This window comes from Genypterus blacodes, unplaced genomic scaffold (genome assembly GCF_046128005.1).
Source record: "Genypterus blacodes isolate CSIRO-AG114 ecotype Tasmania unplaced genomic scaffold, CSIRO-AGI_Gbla_v1 ptg000022l_1, whole genome shotgun sequence".
Taxonomy (NCBI): Eukaryota; Metazoa; Chordata; class Actinopteri; order Ophidiiformes; family Ophidiidae; genus Genypterus; species Genypterus blacodes.
The window spans coordinates 6,013,842-6,038,023 of NW_027466835.1; the positions used below are offsets into that span (position 1 = coordinate 6,013,842).

At 43.2% G+C, this 24,182-nt stretch overlaps 5 protein-coding genes across 9 annotated transcripts in view; 3 read left to right on the plus strand and 2 right to left on the minus strand.

Annotated features, from left to right (window-relative positions):
* The window catches only part of rpl3 (ribosomal protein L3), a 169,499-nt gene that overhangs the window by 3,673 nt on the left and 141,644 nt on the right, over nt 1-24,182 (minus strand). The gene's annotated exons all lie outside the window — the stretch shown is intronic.
* On the minus strand, nt 301-6,381 carry slc25a39 (solute carrier family 25 member 39). 2 transcript variants are annotated; one of them, XM_076142699.1, is made up of 12 exons: nt 6,148-6,381; nt 4,843-4,948; nt 4,679-4,738; nt 4,321-4,371; nt 3,602-3,714; nt 3,445-3,512; nt 2,998-3,122; nt 2,743-2,916; nt 2,307-2,416; nt 1,790-1,871; nt 1,591-1,671; nt 301-1,494 (listed from the first exon to the last, which is right to left on the minus strand). In XM_076142699.1, the coding sequence occupies exons 2-12, from the start codon at nt 4,937-4,939 to the stop codon at nt 1,376-1,378; spliced, it is 1,080 nt and encodes a 359-aa protein (XP_075998814.1). In that variant the 5' UTR covers nt 4,940-4,948; nt 6,148-6,381; the 3' UTR covers nt 301-1,375. The 2 variants fall into 2 exon arrangements, with proteins under 2 accessions (XP_075998814.1, XP_075998815.1); XM_076142700.1 differs by lacking the exon at nt 4,321-4,371 and having other exon boundaries at nt 6,148-6,379.
* On the plus strand, nt 6,584-14,127 carry grna (granulin a). Of its 3 annotated transcripts, none has more exons than XM_076142697.1 (14): nt 6,584-6,726; nt 8,219-8,359; nt 8,903-9,040; nt 9,161-9,289; nt 9,645-9,726; nt 9,829-9,935; nt 10,102-10,255; nt 10,349-10,555; nt 10,663-10,760; nt 11,282-11,518; nt 11,593-11,922; nt 12,390-12,626; nt 13,073-13,330; nt 13,439-14,127. In XM_076142697.1, the coding sequence occupies exons 1-14, from the start codon at nt 6,670-6,672 to the stop codon at nt 13,580-13,582; spliced, it is 2,319 nt and encodes a 772-aa protein (XP_075998812.1). In that variant the 5' UTR covers nt 6,584-6,669; the 3' UTR covers nt 13,583-14,127. The 3 variants fall into 3 exon arrangements, with proteins under 3 accessions (XP_075998812.1, XP_075998811.1, XP_075998813.1); XM_076142696.1 differs by having other exon boundaries at nt 6,619-6,726; nt 8,192-8,359; XM_076142698.1 differs by lacking the exon at nt 6,584-6,726 and adding an exon at nt 6,976-7,112.
* Nucleotides 14,388-19,977, plus strand: rundc1 (RUN domain containing 1). Of its 2 annotated transcripts, none has more exons than XM_076143188.1 (5): nt 14,388-15,384; nt 16,713-16,871; nt 16,971-17,169; nt 17,265-17,354; nt 17,618-19,977. In XM_076143188.1, exons 1-5 carry the CDS (start codon nt 14,992-14,994, stop codon nt 18,481-18,483), a joined length of 1,707 nt encoding a protein of 568 aa, XP_075999303.1. In that variant the 5' UTR covers nt 14,388-14,991; the 3' UTR covers nt 18,484-19,977. The 2 variants fall into 2 exon arrangements, with proteins under 2 accessions (XP_075999303.1, XP_075999304.1); XM_076143189.1 differs by having other exon boundaries at nt 14,390-15,384; nt 17,621-19,977.
* rpl27 (ribosomal protein L27) lies at nt 20,679-23,377 on the plus strand. Its single transcript, XM_076143216.1, has 5 exons — nt 20,679-20,779; nt 21,337-21,419; nt 21,659-21,828; nt 22,767-22,877; nt 23,279-23,377. The coding sequence occupies exons 2-5, from the start codon at nt 21,339-21,341 to the stop codon at nt 23,325-23,327; spliced, it is 411 nt and encodes a 136-aa protein (XP_075999331.1). The 5' UTR covers nt 20,679-20,779; nt 21,337-21,338; the 3' UTR covers nt 23,328-23,377.

A 24,182-nucleotide genomic window follows, 5' to 3' on the forward strand; every position in this document is an offset into this window, starting at 1 on the left:
AACGGCATTTAAGTAATCAGTGCTGCCATCAACACAGAATTTAGTTGTGTTTATTTTTAGGTATGTGTAAGTATGTCTTTTAAATATTACATATGCTGTGTACAATTAGAGCTACCAACTGACAACTGTACATTAATTAGGCTGTGCAGGTGATGGAAACAGCTGTCATTTGCACTCTCAATTGGAAAACTACACATAGAAAGCAAACTTTGTTTTATACTTTTATTTCCTTTACTGTACAATAAAAAATACACAAACAATTTTTAAGGCGTTACATCATTTTTTTTTTTTTAAATCAAATTCCGATGTAGCATCGCTGTAGGCGTGGGCGTCAGATGGAATTCAACAAAAATGCCAGTTTTGAGAACCTTCTTCCTTCTGCATCATGTCATGCAATTCTGCCAAATTTGAGAAAGTTTGTATATTTGTGAAGCCGGGTACATCGACGAGCAGAATTGTAAAACCTTGCTCAGAGAGTAATATAGCTACTTTGTTCATTTTGTTTTAAATTACAGAAAATGCAATCTTCATACACAAATGAAAATACCAACTCTGTTCTTGTCCCATGTTTAGTTTGCCATCTGTTCATCGGCATGAGTATGAACCTCTTGTGTTTAGTTATACAATGGCTTTCCTCGAGAGAGCAGAAGAGAGACAAGAGCATTCATAAGTGCCACAAATCAGCCCATCTAGCATACAACAGAGTTTGTCACTTATTTACTCAGTAGATAAATGTCAAAATGCCTCATTACTGCAGGCCTTAAACCCGCCTGAAGGATTCTGTATTGTCATCATGCAGCTTGTCAGGCATTTTAAAATGGAATGGAAACATTTTCCTCAAACTCATGCTACAGTATTGATGCAGTTGCAGTCATTTGGAGAATTTTTGATTTTCCCAACAAGCATTTACTGTATATCTTATACCATTGTGCTGCATAGATGAAGCTTTAACATGTCCAGGCATTCAGATGACACCCTTGTCCAGTGAGTGAGCAGGTAGAGTGTCACCAGTGTGTTTGAGATCTTTGTTGGTGTAATTTGGTTCCTTCTCTAAGGCATTAAAATAAAAGTACTCAAGAAACCCCCCCACCCCCATCCTTCAAAGATCTCTGTAAAAGTTTATGTGACTAACCAAAACCCATCTGTGGTCCCAAACTTTCCCTCAGCATCCTGACTTGTAAATTCAAGTGCGACACTGACACTCAGTTCACATTTAGGTTCAACATTTAGTTGTTCAAGTCTTATCACAGTCTGTTCACAAATAAAGAGGACAGAGAGCTCGAAGCAGGGTGTGGCGCCACGACTGTCTGGGCCCTTCCTCATTCTCTCTCTTGATACGTCTTTGTCAGCATCTGTTTGGGGGAGACTTTCTCCTTCAGCAGCCCTGTCGCTCTTGATCCAGGTTCATCTTGTGGAAGAAGGTCTTTCCAAACTCATAGCTGCTGATCATAACGGCACAGGCAGGCGCCACTTTGAACACCCTGGGCATGAAACCTGTGGAGTGCACAGATCCACGTTGCTTTAACCTCAGATTTTAGCACGGCAAACATTGTGTGTCTTTAGTTCACAAGAGGATATAAGAGTGTGTACCTGCAAACAGGCCTCTGTAGCCCATCTCAGCCCATATTCCTTTCATTATGTGCCATGTGGAAGTGGATTTCTTTAGGGGAACTATAGGGAAAAGTGATAAAAGGTAACAGTCACAATTTATGATATTACCTTAACATTACATTTATAGATACTCTTAAGTTTTCATTGTACACAGCAGCAAGCATGGACCAGCACAAACCTCCTAGCGTGTCCATCTCTCCCAGCTGGATCTGTCTGCGTGTTTTCACCACGTCAAACGGCAGCGTCAAGATTGCAGCAATCTATAGGTGCCACAGAAATAAGCTTAGATATCATCTGTGCACAAACATGTTAGTATAGGTGATATGTTATTGCTCAAGAAATATTATACTTTGAATTTGGGTCAAACACTGAACTCTAATTGTACGTCTGAGACAATGCAATTACATCACAGAGGTGGAGCTTCAAGTTTTATCATCAAACTTTTGAGTCTTATGATTTGACTCTGATATAATTGCATAGCAGTGCTTCAGATTAAACTGTTTCACTGACTGTGAATCAGTGAAACTAAAGCTGGGGAGCAAACAGCTGACACCTTTGTATTCACATGAAAAGCAGAAAAGAATTGATCTCGTTCCATAGTGGCAATGCCGATTGTTGGTGTAAAATATCAGGAGACGTTTACGCAGTGAAACCCTGCATACTCGCATATGTTGCATGTAAAAGTAAATACTCACGGTTCCAGACACGGCTCCTGCGGTGAAGCTGATGGAGAAGTTGGCCTGAGGTCTTCCTGCTTGCTCACAAAGATGAGCCTTCACCAGTTCATAGTTAAACCAGTACAGAGCTGCAGAAACAAACAGGAGTTTGCTGACTGGTTGACAGCAATGAGGAGAAACCTGTGACTTTAGTAAACATCAACATTGTTTATGATTAACGAGTTGTTGCATAACTGTTATTGCACTAAATCACTTTGTGTTTCGCAAGTCCTGTTGCTTCATAGACAGGAAACCATCATTACGTAATATGCCTTTTTTCACATTCTGGTCGGTTGGTTCACTCCTGCCATAATCGCAGTACAAACAAATAAAACATGTTACCATAGTGACTGTACTCTTACTTTAATTAGAACTGACATTAATTTAGACCTTTTGTCTCTTAATATGATCTCACCAGAGAAGGGGACGTCTCTGAGCACTGTGGGCCCCCAGCCCCTCCAGAGCGACAGCACGCCGCCCTGGGCCACGGCGGAGCGGATGCACACCTGCAGCTCGCTGTAGGACAGCTGACGGGACTGCATCTTAGTCCGGACCAGCTCCAGAGGGCTGATCACCGTCACCGCACCCACTGCAGCGCACACATACATGTACATGAGTCATGCAGTGCGGTTAGGGTGTGCGTGTGTGTGTTTGTCTTTCATGTACTCACGTCTAGCGAGTCCACCAGCAAGGAGGGGGATGTGGCTGCCCTGGAAGCCCAGACGGTACCTCAGGAAGTCCCGCAGTTGGTCGTAGCAGGTGAAGTAGATCACAGTGGCAGGTACAGCCATAACCCTACCACACACACACGCACACACACACGCACACGCACACGCACACGCACACGCAAGGCAAAGGTTTGGAGTGACAGAGGAGAATTCAGTCAGCACAACACTTATGTAACTGATTCTTAGTCCTTTATTTATTATCTTTGTTTCTTCTTTTCCCCTTCTAGATTTCAACCGGCTTCCTCTTTAACTTGGTGAGTTAATGTATCGCTCTTTATGTTTCATTGTCATGTCATTACTCAGTGACTGTACTCATTCATTTGTGTTTTCTGATGCATTTGCTTTCTTATCTTGAACATTGGGAGAGGATAAACATGTTCCACACTCACAGTGTTGGTGGCAGGCCGCTCCACAGAGACCTGAGCCCTTCGTGGCGACTGATTTTCACGAAAGCATCCTGCGGCGCAAACAAATCAGCTGTGAGAAAAATGAGACAAACCCCCCCCCTAAGCAGTGAAAGATTACGGTCGGTATAACAACACTCACTAGAGTCCCACTGAAGTGTGTTGTTGGTGTCTTGTACCAGCTGGTGCAGGCGGTTCCGTTCTGACACACGTAGACGTGATCCATCAGTCCGTTACAATACAGGAAACACTTCCCTGTGAAAGGTTCAGAAAATCAGCACAATAACTCTATAGAACTATGATCTGATCTGACTGCGACCACCTGATCATTTATTGGAGAGTCTGATTCTGGAATTGACGCTGCAGCCTTTCATTGTTACTGTGGCGTATATTTTTAGCGTTTTCTAAAATTAGTTACACAGGCGATGGCAATGACCGCAGAGACGTCCTTGCCTCTGTTAGCTCTACCTGTTGATTTAGAGCTCCTCTTAGGTACAATATTGACAAAACTTTCACGGATTTTCTGAAAATGGCATTGATTTACAACGAGCGCCAACTGTTTATTTGACTTTGTGGCTGAATATAAAAGCGAAACAGCCTTTTCACCAGGAGAAACAACAAGGACTTAGCTGAAGTAAATAACGATCATTTCCTGTTTCATTACAGCTGTTTTAAGAGCTCCAGTAGATTGCAGTTAACAACCTCATAAGGTGAACACAAGTCAGCAAGTGAGTAGATGGGTTTGTTCAAGCATGATGTTGTTTTTAAGGAAGAGAGATGTTGGTTAGTTAACCTTGTGGCCACGAGTCATCAAACCAAACCCATGTTGTAGCACGTATTGACAGCCAGTCAGATACTCACACTTGGAGGGGCGCAAGACGCCACTCCAGGGTGCAGCTTCACAGGCAAAAGCTAGGAAACAGAGCAAAGGGAGGACGGAGAAAGACGGGGGTGAGGAGAGCGCAGAAGACAAGTGGAGAGGGGTTAGCAAAAGCATTGAGGTATACTGCATATACCACTCGCATGCAGCTGTTGTAGGCAAACACAAAGAACTGCACACCCTAACCTATGTGTTTCACTACCCAATGAAACCATTGAAAGGTCAACCACAGTGTGCAAAAGAACGCTGTGACACTGGATCAGCGCTGTAGATCCAAATAAATGGAGGGATAACTTGCTGTGGGTGCTGGATAGCAGCCACTGGGCTCTGTTGTCTTACCTTTGGAGAACGGTGTCTGCTGAGCCTGCATCCGGATCTTCACAACGTCCAGCGGTGTGACTGTAAACAAATTCGACAGATTTGATTACTGCCGTCACGCCCAAACCTGAGAGTTTAGCAATAATGTAACACAAGGATCGGTTCTGTAAATGTGCCACACTCACCAAAAACGGATGTGAGGAGAGCTCCAGTACCAGAGGCCAGCATCTGCTGCAGCGGAGAGATCGGAGCCACTGGTCCACTCGAAGCCCGGTCCCCCATCCTGGCTACCTGTGAGGCCCACAAACACACGGTACCACATTACACCCACTACACTGTAACCCGGTACACTAACGGTCTGCCTCGCATGCCTCTGCCAGGGTATCTTTGTCCTGCGGTTTTGTCAAACAAACAGCAGGGTGGAGCGTCGGCAACCTTACACCAATCTGAAGCTGGATCAGTGTCTGGTGGCTTAATAAGATAATCTAAATGAACATAAATCAAGTTGGAAAATTAGCAAAAGACAGATCTGTGTTTAACATTTGCTCCAAATTTTCCATTGGCAATTCAAGAAGAAACGGCCATTTTATGACATCAGAGCCCAGCGAGGGTCGGACTGTGTCTTCCATGATGTGAGCCGCCCAAATCTAGGCGGAGGAGCTTTAACGAGGTCACTGCAAACTATGATAGCTTATCTACGACGAGCATGTCTCAAGTAGTCCCAAGTAGTAGGTAGAGTGGTTAAGGCTCAGAGTCTGCATCCATATTCAGACATAAGCACATAACATAAACTTGTTTTTTGTGTGGATCAATGCGGTTAGTGAAGTGTCACATAAATAAAAAACCTGTCCTTGTAAAATATGTATTTACTTTGGTGTCTTACGGTCTGTTTTCACTTGGTGTGCACAGCAATGAGAGAGAGAGATGTGGCTCATTTACATATACGTGTAGTTTGCAAATGTGATACAAAGTGGAGGAATTAAATCATTGAGATAACTTGAACTGTGCTTTCTTTTTTATAATACAAAACTAAACCATGAGTTTGGAAAGTAGTTAATCCATAACAATCGTCAATAATTGATCAACATGATGTAACATGGCAAGAAGGTCCAAGCCTCGTGTGGACACAAGTTGTACAGAAGTTATGTTCACTGGACACAAACTAAACGCTCATATTTACATTGAACCACATTCTGCGATTCGTTTACTATGCCACAGATGCCGATTTAGATTTTAGAGACGTTTATCTGCAGGATCAATGACGGAAATCGCTATTAGAACTCTTTGTCCTTTCCCATTAGCTGAAGGAGATATGGCTTCGAGACACACGAATGTATGTTAGGTATGAGTTGTGATAGATGAGATGGATTCCTAAGCAGACATTGTGTTAAACTGGAGCACTGTAACAAGGACACATCATATTAGCATTCGACTGCAAAGCTAACTGGCCCCTTGGGTAGCGATATCGCGCTGTCATGTTTGTCACTCACCTCTGCTTTAACTCAAACGTCGCTTAAGAATCGTTGTGTTTTCATCCATTTCTTCTAAATGTGCGATAGCGTTGCCAGATGAACGGGCAAACGCCAAGCACAGGTCCAAAGCCACGAGAGACTCGTGTCCTTCATTATGGATCATGGGTAAACATGTTTGTCGGGCCAGAGAGGCTCCCTGGCCCTGCAGCTTGGCTAAAGACTATAAACGTGCGCACAAAAATCGCGAATGTGTACAACAGCAGAATCCACGATAGGACATACAAACAGACGAGATAGGCCGGTGCTTATTGTTTGGAGATCAGTGCTAAAAAATGTCCGTTTGACCTTGGCTCCGCCCCGTTTCCGCTGTAGCCGCTGCATCTCCCGGGCTCCCTCTAGCGGAATAATGCTGTGTTGTGCGGTATGCAGAATGTAAACAGTCTCTCTCTCTTTCTCTCCTTTTCGCTCACTCACTCACTCACACACACGCACATAGGGGCGTAACATGTCTGTATAAAGCGTTTGTGTTATGATGAGACGATGAGACACTTCCGACACACCTCTCTGCCCCAAACAGCCCTCAATTCTTTGGCGAAGGTGAGCACGAAACGCACTTTTTTGCCTTGTATTCTAATATTTGCAGAGGCGGACAGTAACGGAGTACATTTACTTGAGTACTGTACTTAAGTACACTTTTTAGGGATCTGTACTTTACTCGAGTATCATGTTGGGGGAGTACTAAAAAGGTTTTAAAAAAGCGGAGAAACCCTGTGGATTCAGTATTTTGTTGTTTCCTTCTCAAACGTGATTGGATTGTACAGGTGCCACTGACAGGGACAGCCTATCATCAATCCGGAGAATGTCAGAAAAAATTACGGGGACTTTTACCTTACCAAAACCGAAGTGTTCTGGACATACGAACACCGATAAAAAAAGAAAGTCAAACTTATCAGAGGCCGAGACTTTACCACCACTGTTGATGGGTAATATTTTTCTTCATTAATTATTATCAACTTGTCACACATAGGCTTAGGATACTGTGTGTGTGTGCGTGCGCGCGTGTTATTTTCATAATTTGTTACATTCTTCAAGGTATTAACATTAAAGATTCCATAAAAACTCCATCCGGGAGGTTTCTATAGGCAGTAATAATACAATATTTAGAAAATGTACTCTTGGTACTTGCGTACTTTTAAAAACAAGTACTTCAGTACTTTTACTTAAGTAAACATCAGACTGTAGTACTTTTACTTGTACTCGAGTAAAATTTAACAAGCGGTATCTGTACCTTTACTTAAGTAATGAAGCGGTGTACTCCGTCCGCCTCTGAATATTTGTAATTAATGTAAGATCTTTTCTTCTTGGTCGCCTACCTGAGATTTAACAGAAATAGGAGTTTCCACAGGCGAGCTCACAACTCGAAACTGAAAGCGAGTTTTTTTTTTACCTTTTTTGCAGATTCACGGTGAAATTAACAAAAATTCGCTTCAGCACAGTTTTTTCTCTAAAACACCCCGGAATCTAAACTTATTTCGCTCTACATTGAGTTTCTCATTAAGTAATGTTCAGCCTGTATATTTTGGCCCTTACATTTATCTTAATTAACAATAGAAATAAATACAAATGAGTTGATGATTTACTAAAATTTCAGTTGATAATAACGTTGCTTTGTACTCATGTACTCTTGTTATTATTGATTGCAGTTGCTATTGCTATTGCTATCTGTACTTCAGAGGGTTGAAGTTAGTATTTGCTTTACAAACAAAATTAGTATTTGTGGTAATATTTGATCTGTATTACCTACTTCAACTAAATATATATAACAATGAGAGAATATGTATACTTTCACCATTGAGTAAAGCACTGGATGATAAACAAAAGAGACAAAGATGCAAGGGTTTTTGTTATACTTTCAGTGACATTTTTCACTAAACGCTTCGTTCCATGATCAGGCAGGCTTAGAGTTCTGCAAAATATCACCCGTTTAAGTTCCCCCTTATGCTCCACACACACACACACACACACACACACACACACACACACACACACACTCACACTCCAGTCTACACAGCTCTTTGTGTGTGAGCAGATGCAGAGGTGGATTGTGGTAAGTTTGGCCTTCCTGGCCGTGGCTTGTGCAGACGACTGCCCGGATGGAGGGAGATGTGAGCACGGCCACACCTGCTGCAGCGACCCGGTCAGCGGTTACGAGTGCTGCCCGTTTCCTCAGGTAACCCCGGTTATGCTTCAGTATAATCAGCCTAAGTGGAAACTTTGATACAAATAGTCAAATAAAGCAATCTTAGTACTCAACTTCCTGATTTGTGCAGTGTGCAGATGCTTGGAGTCTTTCTTAAAGATTGCATTTGAATATACTACATATTTACTTATTAAAATTGTAAATTGTTAATGTGTTGCATGTCTTGTTATACATTTGATTTCTCCAAAGAACAACTTTGAGGCATTTGTAATGATAGACTTACTGGTAATGTACATCTTGGAGGGTTAAAGAGGAAAGAGTAGCTACATTTACATCACTTTCCTTCAAATTAAAATAAGTAGCACTAGTACCAGTAATTGAGCTGGATGTCCTTCAGCAAAATGCAAAGTAGGTAAATGTACATCCCAGATAATCATTGTCTCTTACTCTAAAAGAAATAGAAGTCATATCATACTGCAGTATCTTACTATTTTACGAGCAGCTAACAGCTTATCCTTTATTATGTGTGATATCACTTCACACATCACTTTGACAGTCAAAGTTTTCACACAGGCTGAATGCTGTGGAGATCACATGCATTGCTGTCCCGAGGGAACAATCTGCAATGCGGCCACATCCAGCTGCACCAACGCAACCGTCAGCCTGCTCTGGGTTGAAAGAGTCTGTGCTGATCAAACCAAAATGTCTAAAGTAAGAACGACACGATGTTTGTCAAGGGATGGTTGACTGATTTGTTTTGAGCTGTAGTTGTCATTTAGTAATGGCGACGGGCTGTTGCAAGGCATCACTTTTACCGTCCTGTCCCTGCAGTCTTTCAGGATGATCAAGGCCTACATGGGGGAGGAGGATGAGAATGTCTGTCCAGATCAGTCACGGTGCCCGCCAGAGTTTTCCTGTCTGAGAGCCTTGACCAAGTTTGGCTGCTGTCCCCTTGCCCAGGTAATCCAGGCACAAATCCTACTGAGGATGCCTCTGCTCAGATGCTACAAAGACATTCATGCTTATAAAGTGGACACATAATGAAACCTACACTAATAAAAAAAGGAAACAGCCCCCACAAACCCTGATGCTTCCTGTTTTAAAGAGGAACTAGTATTGTTTGATTAATGAGCTAAGAGTTTTCACTTCATTAAAAAATAACGAATGATTTCTTTCTGCCATCACAAGACAGTTTACAAAGGGAGGATTGCATGCACAGCAAATACAATCCCAAATGACAACGACTGTGTATTCTGTCAATGCTTGATTTGTATTTCAGCTGTTAAGTTCTGATTCATATCCTACTGACTGACAGGGGGTCCCGTGTCCTGATGGGAAACATTGCTGTCCCGGGGGCCACCAGTGCAGCGCAGACAGTCGCTCCTGCATTAAAAAAGGTTTGGCCCCTCCAAAGATGTCATTTGCTTTTACATTCAGGCACTTGTAGTTTTGTCGTACAGCTGGTTTTAATGTAAAGCTCGCGGTTTGAACTATTACAGACTCTGTGGAAACGGTGCAGTGCAGTGATGGAGAATCAGAGTGTCCGGAGGAAACCACCTGCTGTCAAACTCCTGATGGCAGCTGGGGATGTTGCCCCATGCCAAAGGTACACAGTGGTTCATGACCTCTTTGGCCTGGTACTTCTGCGTTACTGTGGAGCGTCTGTGAGGCTATGAATGAGGATTTACATGCCCTGATGTTGTCGCACCTTTTGGCTCCTTATCCAATATGCTGAGGAGCTGTTACGCTTTGTGTTTTTACCGTCTGAACAGGCGGTGTGCTGTGAGGATCAGGTCCACTGCTGTCCCAAAGACAGCACGTGCAACCTCACACAGTCCAAATGCATCTCCTCGTCCACCAGGAAAGAGACGCCAATGTGGGCCAAACTTCCTGCCAGAAAGAGAGCAGAGTGGGAGAACCAAAAAGGTCAGAATCGCTCATGTGTGTTCATTTCCTGGTTCCGGTTGATGTGGTGTGTGCTCAAGAGACGTGTTTGTGTGCATTCCTGTTGTAACGCAGAGAGCAAATCAGTGACTGCAGAATTTGTTGGTGATGAAGTCCCTGAAGAAATCAATGAAGAAGTCACTGAAGAAGTCACTGAAGAAGTCACTGAAGAAGTCACTGAAGAAGTCACTGAAATCCCAGACCAACCAACCACAGAGAACACACTTCCTCCTTCCACAACAGAGGAAGTGACCGCTTCTCCTCTCACCACAGCGGCAGCAGGTGCAGCCCCCTCGCCATTACATGATGCATAGCAACTGGGGAAATAACGTTTTAAGGAGGAACTGGGTGGCGTCTTGTACACTTGGTTAATCATTGCATTTCTTCAGGCAATGATGTCCCCTGCAATGACACAGCGGCCTGTGAGGACGGATCAACCTGCTGTAAAACAAAAGAAGGAGAATGGAACTGCTGTCCTTTACCAAAGGTGCAAATGTGGTGCAAAGTGTTTGAGCATAAAGTTGTTGTTTTTTACTGATCTCACGCTTTCATTGGGAAATTCTCCCAATCCTAATAAAAAACAAGTGCAGGTAGAGAGATGAAGCCAGTAAGAAGAACCACACACAAACATGTAGATGAGTTAAAAAAAGAGAAAACTATAAGAGAGATTATTACATGACAAGCTTAAATTCTAAATAATATTCACTGAATGGGAAATTTTTTTATCCATAATTGAACATTTACCTGAAGTAGTCAACATGAGTCATGAGGTCAGAATGGAATCGGTTAGAAATAACGTAATGGAGGGTTTAACTCTCTAACTTTCTAAATTTGTGTTCAGGAGCAGCTGGATCTTTACCATCTTATTGCTCCTTTGAGAGTTTCCCGATTCTTTCACCATTTTGTTACTTAGTGACTATATTGACTTCCTTTCAATGTTAAAATCTATGATGTAAAAAGTGTTGCCAGTGCTAACAGTTTCCATCGCTCTGCTGGTATCATTCCCAGGCGGTTTGTTGTGAGGATTTTGTACACTGTTGCCCGAATGGAACGACGTGTAACCTGCCTGCCGAGACATGCGACGACCCCTCGACCTCTGTGCCCTGGGTGCAGAAGGTACCCACAATCCCCAGGCAGCGTTCAGAAACACGTGATATTCAATGTGACCCGACCACCAGATGTTCGGACCAAAGTACTTGCTGCAAGACTTCATCCAGGGGCTGGGCGTGCTGTCCTCTGCTTCGGGTAAACACTACACATCACTGACCTTTTCATTCGTCACAGTAGCTCTAAACTTTCAATGCTGTTTTGCCCACCAGGCTGTCTGCTGTGAAGACCTCTTTAGCTGCTGTCCCGCAGGCACCACCTGTAACCTGACGGCCAGCAGCTGTGACGGCCCCTCAGGGTCAGTGCCCATGGAGAAGAAGGTGCCCGCATTTACCACCTTGGCACCCACCGCCGCAGAGATCACAACCCAGAGTCCGGTGACAGAAGGAGTGGAGAGTGAAGATAAGGAGGTGATGAGAGCAGAGGAAGCCAAAGAAGACCCTGGCTGGGTTCAATGTGACGCCCACACCAAATGCCCCCGAGACAACACCTGCTGCTTCATGGCCTCGACCCAAAGGTGGGGCTGTTGTCCTCTACCTCAGGTGAGTCACAGCATCATCAGATATCTTCATGGAGGTCGATGCCACCAACTCAATGTTTAGATAAGTAGCGGAGGTCTTTGGTCCTTTAAAGGTCTGCATCATCTATAGATCAATCTAACTTGGACGCAAAACCCAATGACCATTTTTTTATTTAATTGTGCAATGATTGAAATATCAGTGGAGGTTTGTGGTTTTTCTTTGCAAAGTCCTCAAGATATCACACACATACACACACACGCACACACACACACACACCTCTCAGTCAAACTAATCGAATGATAAGAACTTATGATCAACTTAACTATAAAGTGCAGCTCTTGTAGTTTTAAAAGTTGCACTCTTTCATAATGTCCGAACAAAAGCAAGTACTTGTTCAGTCCTAAATATGTCACATTGGTTATTTCACGCCTGATGAAACTGGAGAAGAGAATGCTGTGAAACTAACAGTTCTCCTCTCACTTCCCTAGGCGGTGTGCTGCTCAGAGGGAAAGCACTGCTGTCCCCACCAATACAAATGTGACGTGACCGCCACCAAGTGTGTCAAAGGAGACGTGGTGATTCCGTGGTACACCAAGCATGTGGCCATCACCTGCATCGAAGACCAGCCCGGCTCTGTCGACTGTGACGACCAGCATTCATGCCCCGATCGGTCCACCTGCTGCCAACTGTTAACGGGTGAATGGGGCTGCTGCCCTCTGCCACAGGTGGGTGGTGCAGGAGTGGAATGTAACTACATCAACCTGCTTAAAACTTAAGCTTAAAATTGAGGCTGAATACGGAAAAGAAGCAAAGAAAACAACACATGTTCTCATTTTGTATCTTACAGCAGCTTCATTTCTATCATAAATTCACACTGAATAAGGATGATTCAAATTTGTCACAACAAAAACTTCACTTTAGGTGTTTTATGTGTTTCTGAGCGACTTCGACCCTTATTCATGAAGTTACAACAGTAGATTTTACATGGGCAACTTGAACTTCTAACAATGCTTTTCCATTGTGAGCCATTAGGTTTGAGTGCATCTCTCCTGACATGAAAATACAGAGCATGATATCATATCTCTGTACGTGAGCATGGTCAGGGTTTTGCATAAGTAAAATGAGAGACTTCATCAGCGTTCAGCTACTGTGTGCTTTGTCTTGTCTGCAGGCTGTGTGCTGTGCAGATAAGGAGCACTGCTGTCCACAAGGTTTCACCTGTAACATGGACACTTTCTCATGTGAGAAACTCCTCGTGCTGCGGCTGGAGACGTTGCCGTTCACTCCGGTTTACTTGCTGGAGCATGTGGCGCAGTCGAAGGGCTCAAAGGTGGGAACGATCCAATGTGATGACGAGACCAGTTGTGCAGATGAACAGACCTGCTGCAAGACGTCCCAAACTACGTGGGGCTGCTGTCCTTCCCCAAATGTATGATACATAACATAACTGCTGGTGTTTATATCAGTCTTAGTTGAAAGTGAAGTGTAACGGCCTGTGTTTGTCTCTGTCTCTGTTTGTCTCCTGTCCTCCCATCAGGCGGTGTGCTGCAGCGACATGAAGCACTGCTGTCCTACTGGATACACATGCGTTGCTGGTGGATCCTGCGCCAAGAACACAGGACTCCGCTGGGACAACTGGCACGTGTTCCTCGCCAACAAAAAGCGAGCCCTGGTGGTGTGAGATCATCAGCCTTATTTTCAGTCAGGTTTAATTGATTTCCGCACGCAATGAATGTACTAATGGAAGATTAGAGGATTTTATGATGAGTGATTGTTTTTGTCCTAAGGGGGCAGTGGTAAATGGTGATGGGGACGCTGTGAAATGAAATTGCACTAACACTGACATTCTGTGATCTTAAAGTTGCAGGGTGGTATCTACAATGCATAGACAATCAAAACTCATGAATATGTCAGATACCCTTGTAACTCCAAGGAATTTGCTACTTGAAGAATGAAGGGAAATTTTGTAAGATTGTTCGGTTACTGATTGTTGCACCGAATTAAAACAAGTGAATAGAACTACTTCAGTCAATCATGAACAAACATTCCTGTACACATTAACACTCCTGTGGAATCCTGCTGTAGTTCTTAAGCCACATATGACATTTAAGTTGTCAGATCATGATGTGAAGTCTTATTTTAATTAGTATTTGTCACCTGCCTGAAATTATGTTTTCAAAAGTGCTTTAATGCGTTGTTGTTGAATTAAAGATATCCTGTACTGTCTGTTGTTTTATCTCTTGATTAACAATCTGATCTGTTGATGAATAAAGAGTAGTCTTTTTTTCTGTGTAGTCCATTCATAAGAGAAATGTCTTCAAATTTGTCAAAACAGAGAGAGCAATAGGAATGCGTTAACACCAAGATTAAGATTAATACATTTTTGTGTATTCCGGTGAAGAGATGAGGTAAAAAATATTTTCCTCTGTTCTCAAAAACACGATGTTTTTTATTTACAGCCTGACGTCTCGCGTGTGACGTCAGGGTCTCCTCTTTATGCAACTGTGTTAAGTTAGGATATAGAAACCAAAAACATAGCATTTTCCGTACATACCTTTCAAAGCAAACTATTCAATTCCATTTAAAAATCATCAAAATATCCAAATACACATTCCCATACAAGTACAAGATTGATAACACCGCGGGCTGTGCACATTGGAAAAATTTATATAAGAGCCCTGAACATTCTCATCGATGAAAGCACACTATTGAACCAATAAGATTGATGGATTTTCAAATTTACTTACATAATTTCTACAAATATTTGTCAACATTTTGTCATAAAGGGAACGACATTAACTGAAAAATCTAACCTAATAAATTTGTCAATGTCAGGTATAGTATCACGATAATGACATTTACTTTGAAATCATGCACAGTTCTCTTCCTGTCGGCTTCCGGTTTCCTCCGGTTTTCCTGACGTATTTCTGTTTTGACGTATGAATCATCGTTACCAAGATGGCGATGCACCTGTCTCGTTGGCGGTGATCCCCGTTTTTCTGCGCCACACAAGAAAATAAACACACCTGGAGCACCACGTAAAAAACTGGCGGACTGCTTTGAGTCTTGGGCTGAACTTCGTCGTCCAAAATGTCCACAGAGGAGCTGTCAGCATCGGATAACGAGGGAGTTCTCGCCGGTGCTGGGGAGCGATGGGCGCCCGTGGGTGCTGTGGCCAGTCCTGAGGATGAGATCGGGAGCGGGAGCGCCGGCCAGCCGCGACAGGGAAGCTCGTCCTCGGCTACCGAGGAGGATGTGTCGGTCCGGATGAGGAAGCTGGAAGAGGAGCAGGACCTGTTGAACTCCTCTCTGCTTGCCCTCACCTCTCACTTCGCACAGGTGCAGTTCCGACTGAAGCAGATCGTTCACGCCCAGAGCGAGGAGAAGGAGAGGATGCTGGCCGAGCTGGAGGAGTTCGCCTTCCGTGGCTGCCCGCATGTTGTGGGCTGCAGATCACAGGACACCCGGCAGCTGGAGAACTCGGTAAGTCACCTGTCAGACTAAACCAGCACCAAGTACAGCGGCCATATCAAAGTGGTTAAAGTTAGTATCACACAGAAGCATCAAAACATTCATCTGGAAAATTGTCAAGTTTGTAATACTTCCTGCTACATGTTGTTGTGGTGTAGATTCCTGCAATGGAGTGTTTTTCTCTTCACCTTGGTTGTCGCAGAAGCTGTTCATTTTCAATACAATTTAGTAGACTTGGTTAGATATTTGATGAGTACCTGGAGCATACATAAATAAGTGGAAATGCACCCAAGACTAGAAATTAGATCGCATCTGATGGTCAGAGTTGAGTTTAGGTTAAGTTGTTGTTATGGTAACAGTAGAAGCTGTAGTAGTGTGCAGGTGTTTGAGGGAGACACAGTCAAAACACAAACAGAGAGAGAGAGAGAGTAATAGACGTACCAAAATACTTTTCTTCAGAAAGGGTTCACAACTTGTCAATCAAAACATGCAGCACACAGTAAGCATCCGGTGAATATGTTTGCATACAAGTACATACACAAACAGAGAGAGAAAGAGAGAGAGAGAGAGAGAGAGAGAGAGAGAGAGAGAGAGAGAATGAGCCTATGTGGTGTTAAACCTGTTCACTGGCGATGTTTTCCGCTTGAAGTGGCCCGTCTGCTGGTTTTGCGTCACACATGAGGGCTGCACCTGCTGTTTTGTTCCCTGAGATCTCTTATCTCTGAGGGAAAATGGAGCTACATTATGTGTGACTCACACACAGCGAACATGCCTCCAGCCGATTGCTATCTGTTTAATAAAGGCCTGTGTGTATATAGCGGCGTCAGAGCAAACTGCTTTGGTCGCTCCTTTGTTTACGACCTGTCTATACCTTAACTGACAGCAAGCTTAACCCTATCACTGTTTTGTGTTGTTCCTCCTTGCCACACGCTTTACTTGCAGGGCGATCTGGTAAGCATGACTCCTCATATCTGTTTGAGCGTTAAGTGTGTGTTGTGACTTCATGTGACCCATCTGATGAAAAGGGAAGCCATACACAGTTCCCCTGCTCTTAAGGATGCAGAAACCACTTAACACAGCTTCAAGGCAAAGTACTTTCCATTATTCTCACAGCACCAAAACACAAAAGCAATGAGGCTGGACATCAAAGGGTAGCGACCATACACCATACACCCGTGCTCTGCATTCTGTCCCTTGTGTTCTGCTGAACTTCTCGAACATCGTCTATTTTGTTTTCAATCGACTTCTACACACACACGTGTATTCAGAGCTGTTGGTGCTCTGCGTACAGCTGTGGCAGTCAGGGTTGTGAAAATGAAGTGATCTGTTTCCCCTGGCAGACTGAGAGGGAGAAGAGGGAGCGTCTGGAGGCTCAGAGGGAGAAACAGAAGGATCTCATCGTCCAACTGAAGACTCAGCTCGACGATCTGGAGCGCTTCGCCTACCAGGAGGGCAGCTACGACTCTCTGCCGCAGTCGGTTGTGCTGGAGAGACAGAAGGTGGGAATGACATGAGCGGTGCCGATGTAATATCAAAAATAAATATCATCCCGTCATTGACCCTGATGAAACCAAACCTCTTGTCCTCATTCTTTCCAGGTCATCATCGACGAGTTGATCAAAAAGTTGGACGTGAACCTGAATGAGGACATTGGGAACTTGACGCCCGAAGAGCTTAGACAGAGAGTAGACGCTGCCATCGCTCAGATAGTGAACCCAGCAAGGGTCAAAGAGCAGCTGGTGGAGCAACTCAAAACCCAGATCAGGGATTTGGAGATGTTCATCAACTTCATCCAGGGTACCCAGCCTCATACACGAGTTGTGAATATTGATTTTGTGTCTTTTCTTTATAGCGGTCACGTTATGTTATTTGCTTTGCCATGTTTGTTACAGATGAGGTGGGGAATCCTCTTTTGTCTGATGGTGGACCTCAGCAGCCACAGGCAGCAGGGGCAAACTCCAGAGCTCCAGGAATGAAGAAAGGTCAACATTTTATGTTTTGTAGCCTAGCCATGCCTCCTAACCCTGCTTTATCGCCTTCATAAAGCTTCCTGAGGTGCCACAATACCCATCAGCTTGCTGTCTTCTCTTATAACACTCACTATTCTTGATCTATTGCTGCCCTCTGTAGATTGTTTCCCCCCCTTACTATAATACTGGGTCACTTTTTCTGCATTCAATAGTCAATAATAGATAATAAATGGAGTCTAAGTTCTGTAGAATCTGACACTCTTTCTTTCTCAAAGCAGTGGACCCTGAGCAAGCCCAGAAGATACGCGATACAGGCTTGCAGCTGATCCAGAAGGCCCTCGCTGTGCTGCAGATTTTTGCTGCCAGCCAGTTTGGCTGTGCTGCCGGCCACGTCCCTCAGAGCATGTGGCCTCAAGAGTCAGCGAGTCAGGACTATGGCCCTTTACTGCAGCACCTGGAGGCGGCTGTCGAAAAGGTGCGAGTACAGGCGTCGTGCCGACAGCCCTCCTTCGAGCATGTCGTAAACTATACCAGCAACTCGGCCTTGGGGCCCCGGGATGAGCTGACAACGTCTGTGAGGAAGGAGTTGGCCATGGCTCTGAAAGACTTGCTGTCCCATGGACTCTACCTCCCTTCCCAGACCATGAGTCTGGTGCTGGCCCCCATCTCCTGCCTGCTGCCTTACAGACCAGCCCCTCAAACCATGCACCCCTGGGAACTCTTTGTCGAGTACTACGACTCTAAAAACGGGAAAGCCTTTGTGGAATCGCCAGCCCGGCAACTCTCCCAGTCCTTCAGCCTGCCTGTAGGCGGTGGTCCGGTCACTGTGACACCAAAACAGTCTCTGCTCTGGGCCATTCACATGGTGCTGAAGGAACACGGACGCTACAAGCGAGGACCAGACACTGAGCTCAAAGCCCTGGTGTGCATGGCGCTGAACGAGCAGCGTCTGGTGTCATGGCTCAACCTGCTGTGTAAGTCCGGGACGCTGATCCACTCGCACTACCAGCCCTGGAGCTACATGGCCCAGACTGGGTTCGAAGGAGCCCTGCGCATCCTTGGGCGCATCAGCCACCTCAAATTCAACCTCCCTGTGGACCTGGCTGTTCGGCAGCTTAAGAACATTAAAGATGCTTTTTGAAGATCCAAAAAACAGCAAATGAGCACTCCATCCAAAGGACCAGGTTGAGAAACACACAAGTATTGGAATTTCAGTGTTTAATTGGCTAAACTCCACGGCGCTAATCCGGCGTTAAGGACCAAAAGCTTTGTGCTTCAAATAGGTAACCTCATAAAAAGTCCACTATACTAACATACAAGTATGTAACTTCTACAGTACATGCATGAATGACTATAATGTATATTGTGCGTCATATGTACACATAATTAGCTGCTTCCAATATGTTTGAGATGCCAAAAGTCTGGAGGATGTAGCTATTTGTACTGTCAACATGCCTTAGAATGGAGATTGAGATTACCTCAACTTTAGTCAAAGCCTTCCTGACCTTTACGACCTGTGTTTATCATGCAGTATCATGCCCCTGTGTACTTGATAGCACCCTGACCTATGCAGCAAATTAAGAGTGTCGATTCATATAGTAGTAAGTACTGTTGTGATCATCCGTGGAGTGTTTGGGACTGAAAGAAATGGACAGAAAGGATTCCTATTACTGTGATTCCTACACAGTAAACGCTGTGGTGAATTTGTCCGTGCTGCTGCTTGTATCGGTCCGCTGCTGATGGTGAAAGCACAGGGACTTCTGTCGTGTGATCGATTCACGTCTGCAGCAGTGAAGCTAAACAGTGGTCAAAGTGAAATGTAACTCATGATGCACAGGGTGAAAATTGAAAACCCATGTGTGTTGTTACTCTGCCTGGGTGTATTAGCAATTTGCAGCTATGAATTTAAGCAAACGATGCCTCTCTTCTGGCTTTAAACTCTTTAAAGCTGTTGTGGATTCACGTGTGTTGTGTTTCAGGTGTGTGTAGACCCTGTATCAACTGCTGCCCTTTTCCTATTCCAATCAAATGATGATGTTGTATAACACAAAACGTTATACCACGATGTACCAGCTTTGCGCTCACATCAGATATTTAACGCTATTGTAGGATACTAGTTTAGTTTTATTTAAAGGGTGAGTTGTTTTTATCCTGAAGTTCTGAATGTACAAACCAGAGACGCTATTAAACTGTTGTATGTTTCTCTGCTGTTTTCCCTGTTTTAGGTGAATTTATAGCTGTGAAGCATTTCAATGAAAGATCATAGAACATATCATTCGTATTGTTTTTCTTAATATGAAAATCTTGGTTCATTTTGTATCACTGCAGTTTCTGTTTTCCATTTTTCTTTCAGTTTTGTGTTATGTTGTTATATGTTAAGATGTATTTATTTATTGGAAGGCATGTTTCAGTCGTAACACTGGCGGTATTAGAAACATATCAGAACACTATGTTGAAGTAGCTGCTGTACTCTAGTTGTTCATCAGTTCAGACAATTGAAGCATTTAATTTGTATAATTAGTTTATTTGACAAATGTATGGGGGAATATGAGTTGTCCTTGTGTTCCAATTTTAATATGGCCATTTGTTTTTAATGTATACCTACAGCTGTAAACAAAATAAATTAATGCTGTGCCGCTTTTGTTGTGTCTTGATCATTTCATTTCATTTTTTATTTTTAATTATTTTGGAGGTTTGAATAACACCGTAGAATAAATATATTATGTAGTTGCCTGTAATTTAAGCAATCCAGAGCAAAAGGTCTTCTGAAAACAAGAACATAAGTGATTAGAAATCATTTTAAAAATCATGTTACTTATCTTAAACTGAAGATTCATCACATTTTACCACCAAACGAATAAAGTCACAAATGTTAGACGAAGGGGAATTGTGAACATGGTTAATGCCAAAGAAAAATGGAAAACACGTTAAATATCATTCATATTTTCTCAAAGAATGGCAACTATATTTGCTTTGCTGGTTAGTCAAGGAGTTACAAAGAATTTTAATAGTGATTGAGTAATCTTAATTTTTTTTTCTCCAAGACAACAGTTACGATTATCATTAATCCTATCTTTAGTGTGAGCTGATAAAAACAAAACCACAAACTGAGAAAAGATTTTTCACATTGTAATTCATTCAATCATTGTGATTTATTTTGTCCTATTACAAAGTACATAATACGTAATTTTACTGCGTACAATGTAGCGCAAAAATTATGAAACTAAAATTACTTATTTCTTGGGGGACGTTTAGAGGATTTTTCTGTTTTAAGACAAAGTTCTGAAAAAAAATATCTGACATTTTGTTACTTTATTCCATGCTGCGTGTCTCAACGAAAGCTTAAAGCGGAAGTGACGTGTGTCGATCTGATGTCAAAGGTCCACAACACCTTCCTAACTTCCTTTCCTGTTAGCGGTGTCCATACAGAAGCAACAGTGAGTGAGGTTTTCCTTCGAATAATCTTCAACCATCGCCCCAGAATTGGCTAAATGTCTACTTTTTGACGTATCACGACGTTAATATCCACCCTTACGCTTCGGATGAGTTTGATATTGTAGAAATCTTCGGATGAACAGTGAAAGAAAACGAGCACTTAGTACGCATTCGGCTCCGTAGCGCTCGTTCCAACATGGCAGCTTCCTTTACATAGAACGCAATGCTAAAGCGCGCGTTTAGACCTTCTCTCTTTATATTGTACTGTCTAATGTGGTCTTACTTCATTCTAGCGCTCTGTGTTGAATGCATGTTCATGAATGTTTAAGTTTCTAGCTTTATAAACGGGACAAGCGCTGGCTTTTGACGATTGTGGGCCAATACTAGCATAGCCAGTTAGCTAGGCAGCTACACAGTGCGAAACCTAGAATCAGTATACATGTGTGTGTGTGCGCGCGCGACTGGTCCATGGCCTTTAATATTGTTAGATATATGGGTACTTTTGGATATCCATCTACTGTGTGACGGACTCGTAATGACTGATCGTTCTGTCTGACAGGAATGGGCAAGTTTATGAAGCCTGGGAAGGTGGTGATGGTCCTGGCTGGACGCTACGCCGGACGCAAAGCTGTCATCGTTAAGGTAAAGAACATGTCTGGATGAACCTGAATTGCTGTCTAACCTGTTAATAATACTGACCTTCCACTGAATGTTTGTAAAATGTGAGACATAAGCCAAACTTGGATTGACTTGATGTGTGACTGTCCTCACCAATGTGATTAGAATTGTCCTACTTGCACTTCTCTTGGTATGTTCATCGTAGATATCTTTTCTTTCTTGACTAACATTCTATGAATTGTTTCTATCATCTGTCTTTGCAGAACATTGACGATGGCACCACAGACCGTCCTTACAGCCACGCTCTGGTCGCAGGCATCGACCGCTACCCCCGCAAGGTGACCACGACCATGGGCAAGAAAAAGATTGCCAAGAGGTCCAAGATTAAGGCCTTCGTCAAGGTGTTCAACTACAATCACCTCATGCCCACCAGGTCGGTGCGAAGTGTTTATGTCCTGTTGATGCAAATGCTCGCTTCTGTTGCTCAGGGTTTGGGATGGTGTACGTGGTTCTAAATGATGGTAGTTGTCAAGAGTGCTCTGCCCAGGCTTCTGTCCTACAGCTCATGAGTCATTAGCTTCAAGAAGCAGTCGGTTGTGCCTGAAGGTTCTAATAACATACATGTGGATATTTGTCGGCCTTAAGCGCTGAAAAGAAATAGTTGAACATTAGACAGTTACCGCATCGTCTTTTCCCAGTGTTGATCTGACATGTCGCATGCAGTCACATTTTCGTAAGAAAATGAATGCATGCCAAGCTGGTATCACTAAGGTTAGGCAAGTGTAGTCCCTGGAGCCGGGGGCTTGTGTGTATTTACATATTTTGACAGTTTGGGATCATTTTAATGTGACTGGAGAACTTCTTTGTTCTGATGTTGGGCATTTGGTTGGGAGAAAGCGACCTGGTACGCGTCTGAGCCAAAGATGTGACTCAGAGGGCTGAATGAGCAGAAGAAGCTTTACACATTGTGGTAATGTAGCAGATGTGGCATTTAAAGGTGCAATCTGTGATCCTGATATCAACAAAAGTCATCACCTAAAACCAAAAGGCAGGATTTGAAGGGTAACTAAGTGATCATCATGAGCTATAATGGGCACAATGCTGATCCATTACATCATTTGACTCACTGTGATTAAACAGAGCAGTTTGGATTTAAGAGGGAAGAGGAGTCAAAATGTTGTAACCGTGTTTGTGTTCAGACGACAAACTCTAATCTTGCACAACTAATAGAAAGACATTTTGGGCCGTCATGTGCCTTCATGTTTAGTGAGATATTGTGCATCCTCTTATTAATATGTAAAATGGTTCCTGTTTCCAGATAAATGAAGGATTTAATGAAAGAGCTAAACTGTCATGATGTTGTTGTTCCAGATACTCTGTGGACATTCCTCTGGACAAAACTGTTGTCAACAAGGATGTCTTCAGGGACCCCGCTCTGAAGCGCAAAGCCAGACGAGAGGCCAAGGTCAAGTTTGAGGAGAGGTGAGGTCATACCAGAGATCAAAACAATCCATTGTAATAAATGCTTTTTGGTGGAGCCTGTGATCTGCAAGTAACACTGGAATCTCTGAAAGACAGAGGCCATTTTCACTTCTCGTTGCAGAAATCGTTTTTCATGTGTTGTCTGACAGACAGTTTTAGTAATGCCAAATATAACAATTGTGTTAAACAACATAAGCTTAGCATCTTTTCAAATGTGTCCATACTCTCTTACCCGTCTCATCTCCCATGGGATTTTAAATGTTTTTATGTAGTGTCTTTGAACATTTGGCTATATGCAAACACATATTTATATTATCACATCACTATTTCTAATATCCATGTCAATTAAATCAAAACATGTTGGATGGAATTCCCTAAAATCTTATTTGTTCTTTTTGCAGGTACAAGACGGGCAAGAACAAGTGGTTCTTCCAGAAGCTTCGATTCTAAACTGGCTCAATTTCACAAATAAATGTTTAAAAAAAATGCATCGAGGGACTGTGGCTTTTTATTGAACTTTTACTGCTTTGAATGACAGAAATGATTAGTGCTAATTAACTGTTGTTGTATTGATAGTCTATAATATAATTTCCCCTCGGGGATCAAAATAAATTACCTTTAGTCAGCTTTCTATGGTTTATCCTCTGTAAAGTAACTTTTATTCAGTGAGACGTTTCTCATTTTCTCTAGGCTTTCAGATACAAAGGCATAACTCAAAGTTTTTATTCATTTCTAAATAAATGTTAAGGCGGTAAATCAGAATAGCTTTTATTGCCAATTAAGTTAACACTTAAGAGGATTTTTTTCTGGTCATTGGTGTGATCAACATATAAAACATGTAAGACAACTGCAAACAAATTAAATTGAACTAATTTAGATAAGATAATGCGTGCAACTTGCTAAGGAAATTATGTGGTCAGTGGAAGACCTGGGCCTTGTTGATGAGGCCCACTGCAGAAGGGAAGAAGCTGGATTTGTGGCGTGAGGTTTTGGTCCTGATGGACCTCAACCTCCTGCCAGAGGGGAGGGTTGTAAACAGTTTGTGTCGAGGGTGGGAGGGGTCACCCAAAATCTTGCCTGCCAGCTTCAGGATCTAGGAGGCGTACAGGTCCTGGAGGGACGGCAGATTGCAGCCGACCTTCTTTGCACAGCGTATGATGACGACCAGATTGTGATGGAGGAGGTGAGGATGGACTCAATGATGGCAGAGTAGACGTGCATCATCATTGTTTTTGGCAGGCTGAACTTCTTCAGCTGCCGCAGGAAGAACATCCTCTGCTGGGCCTTTTTGGTGAGGGAGCTGAG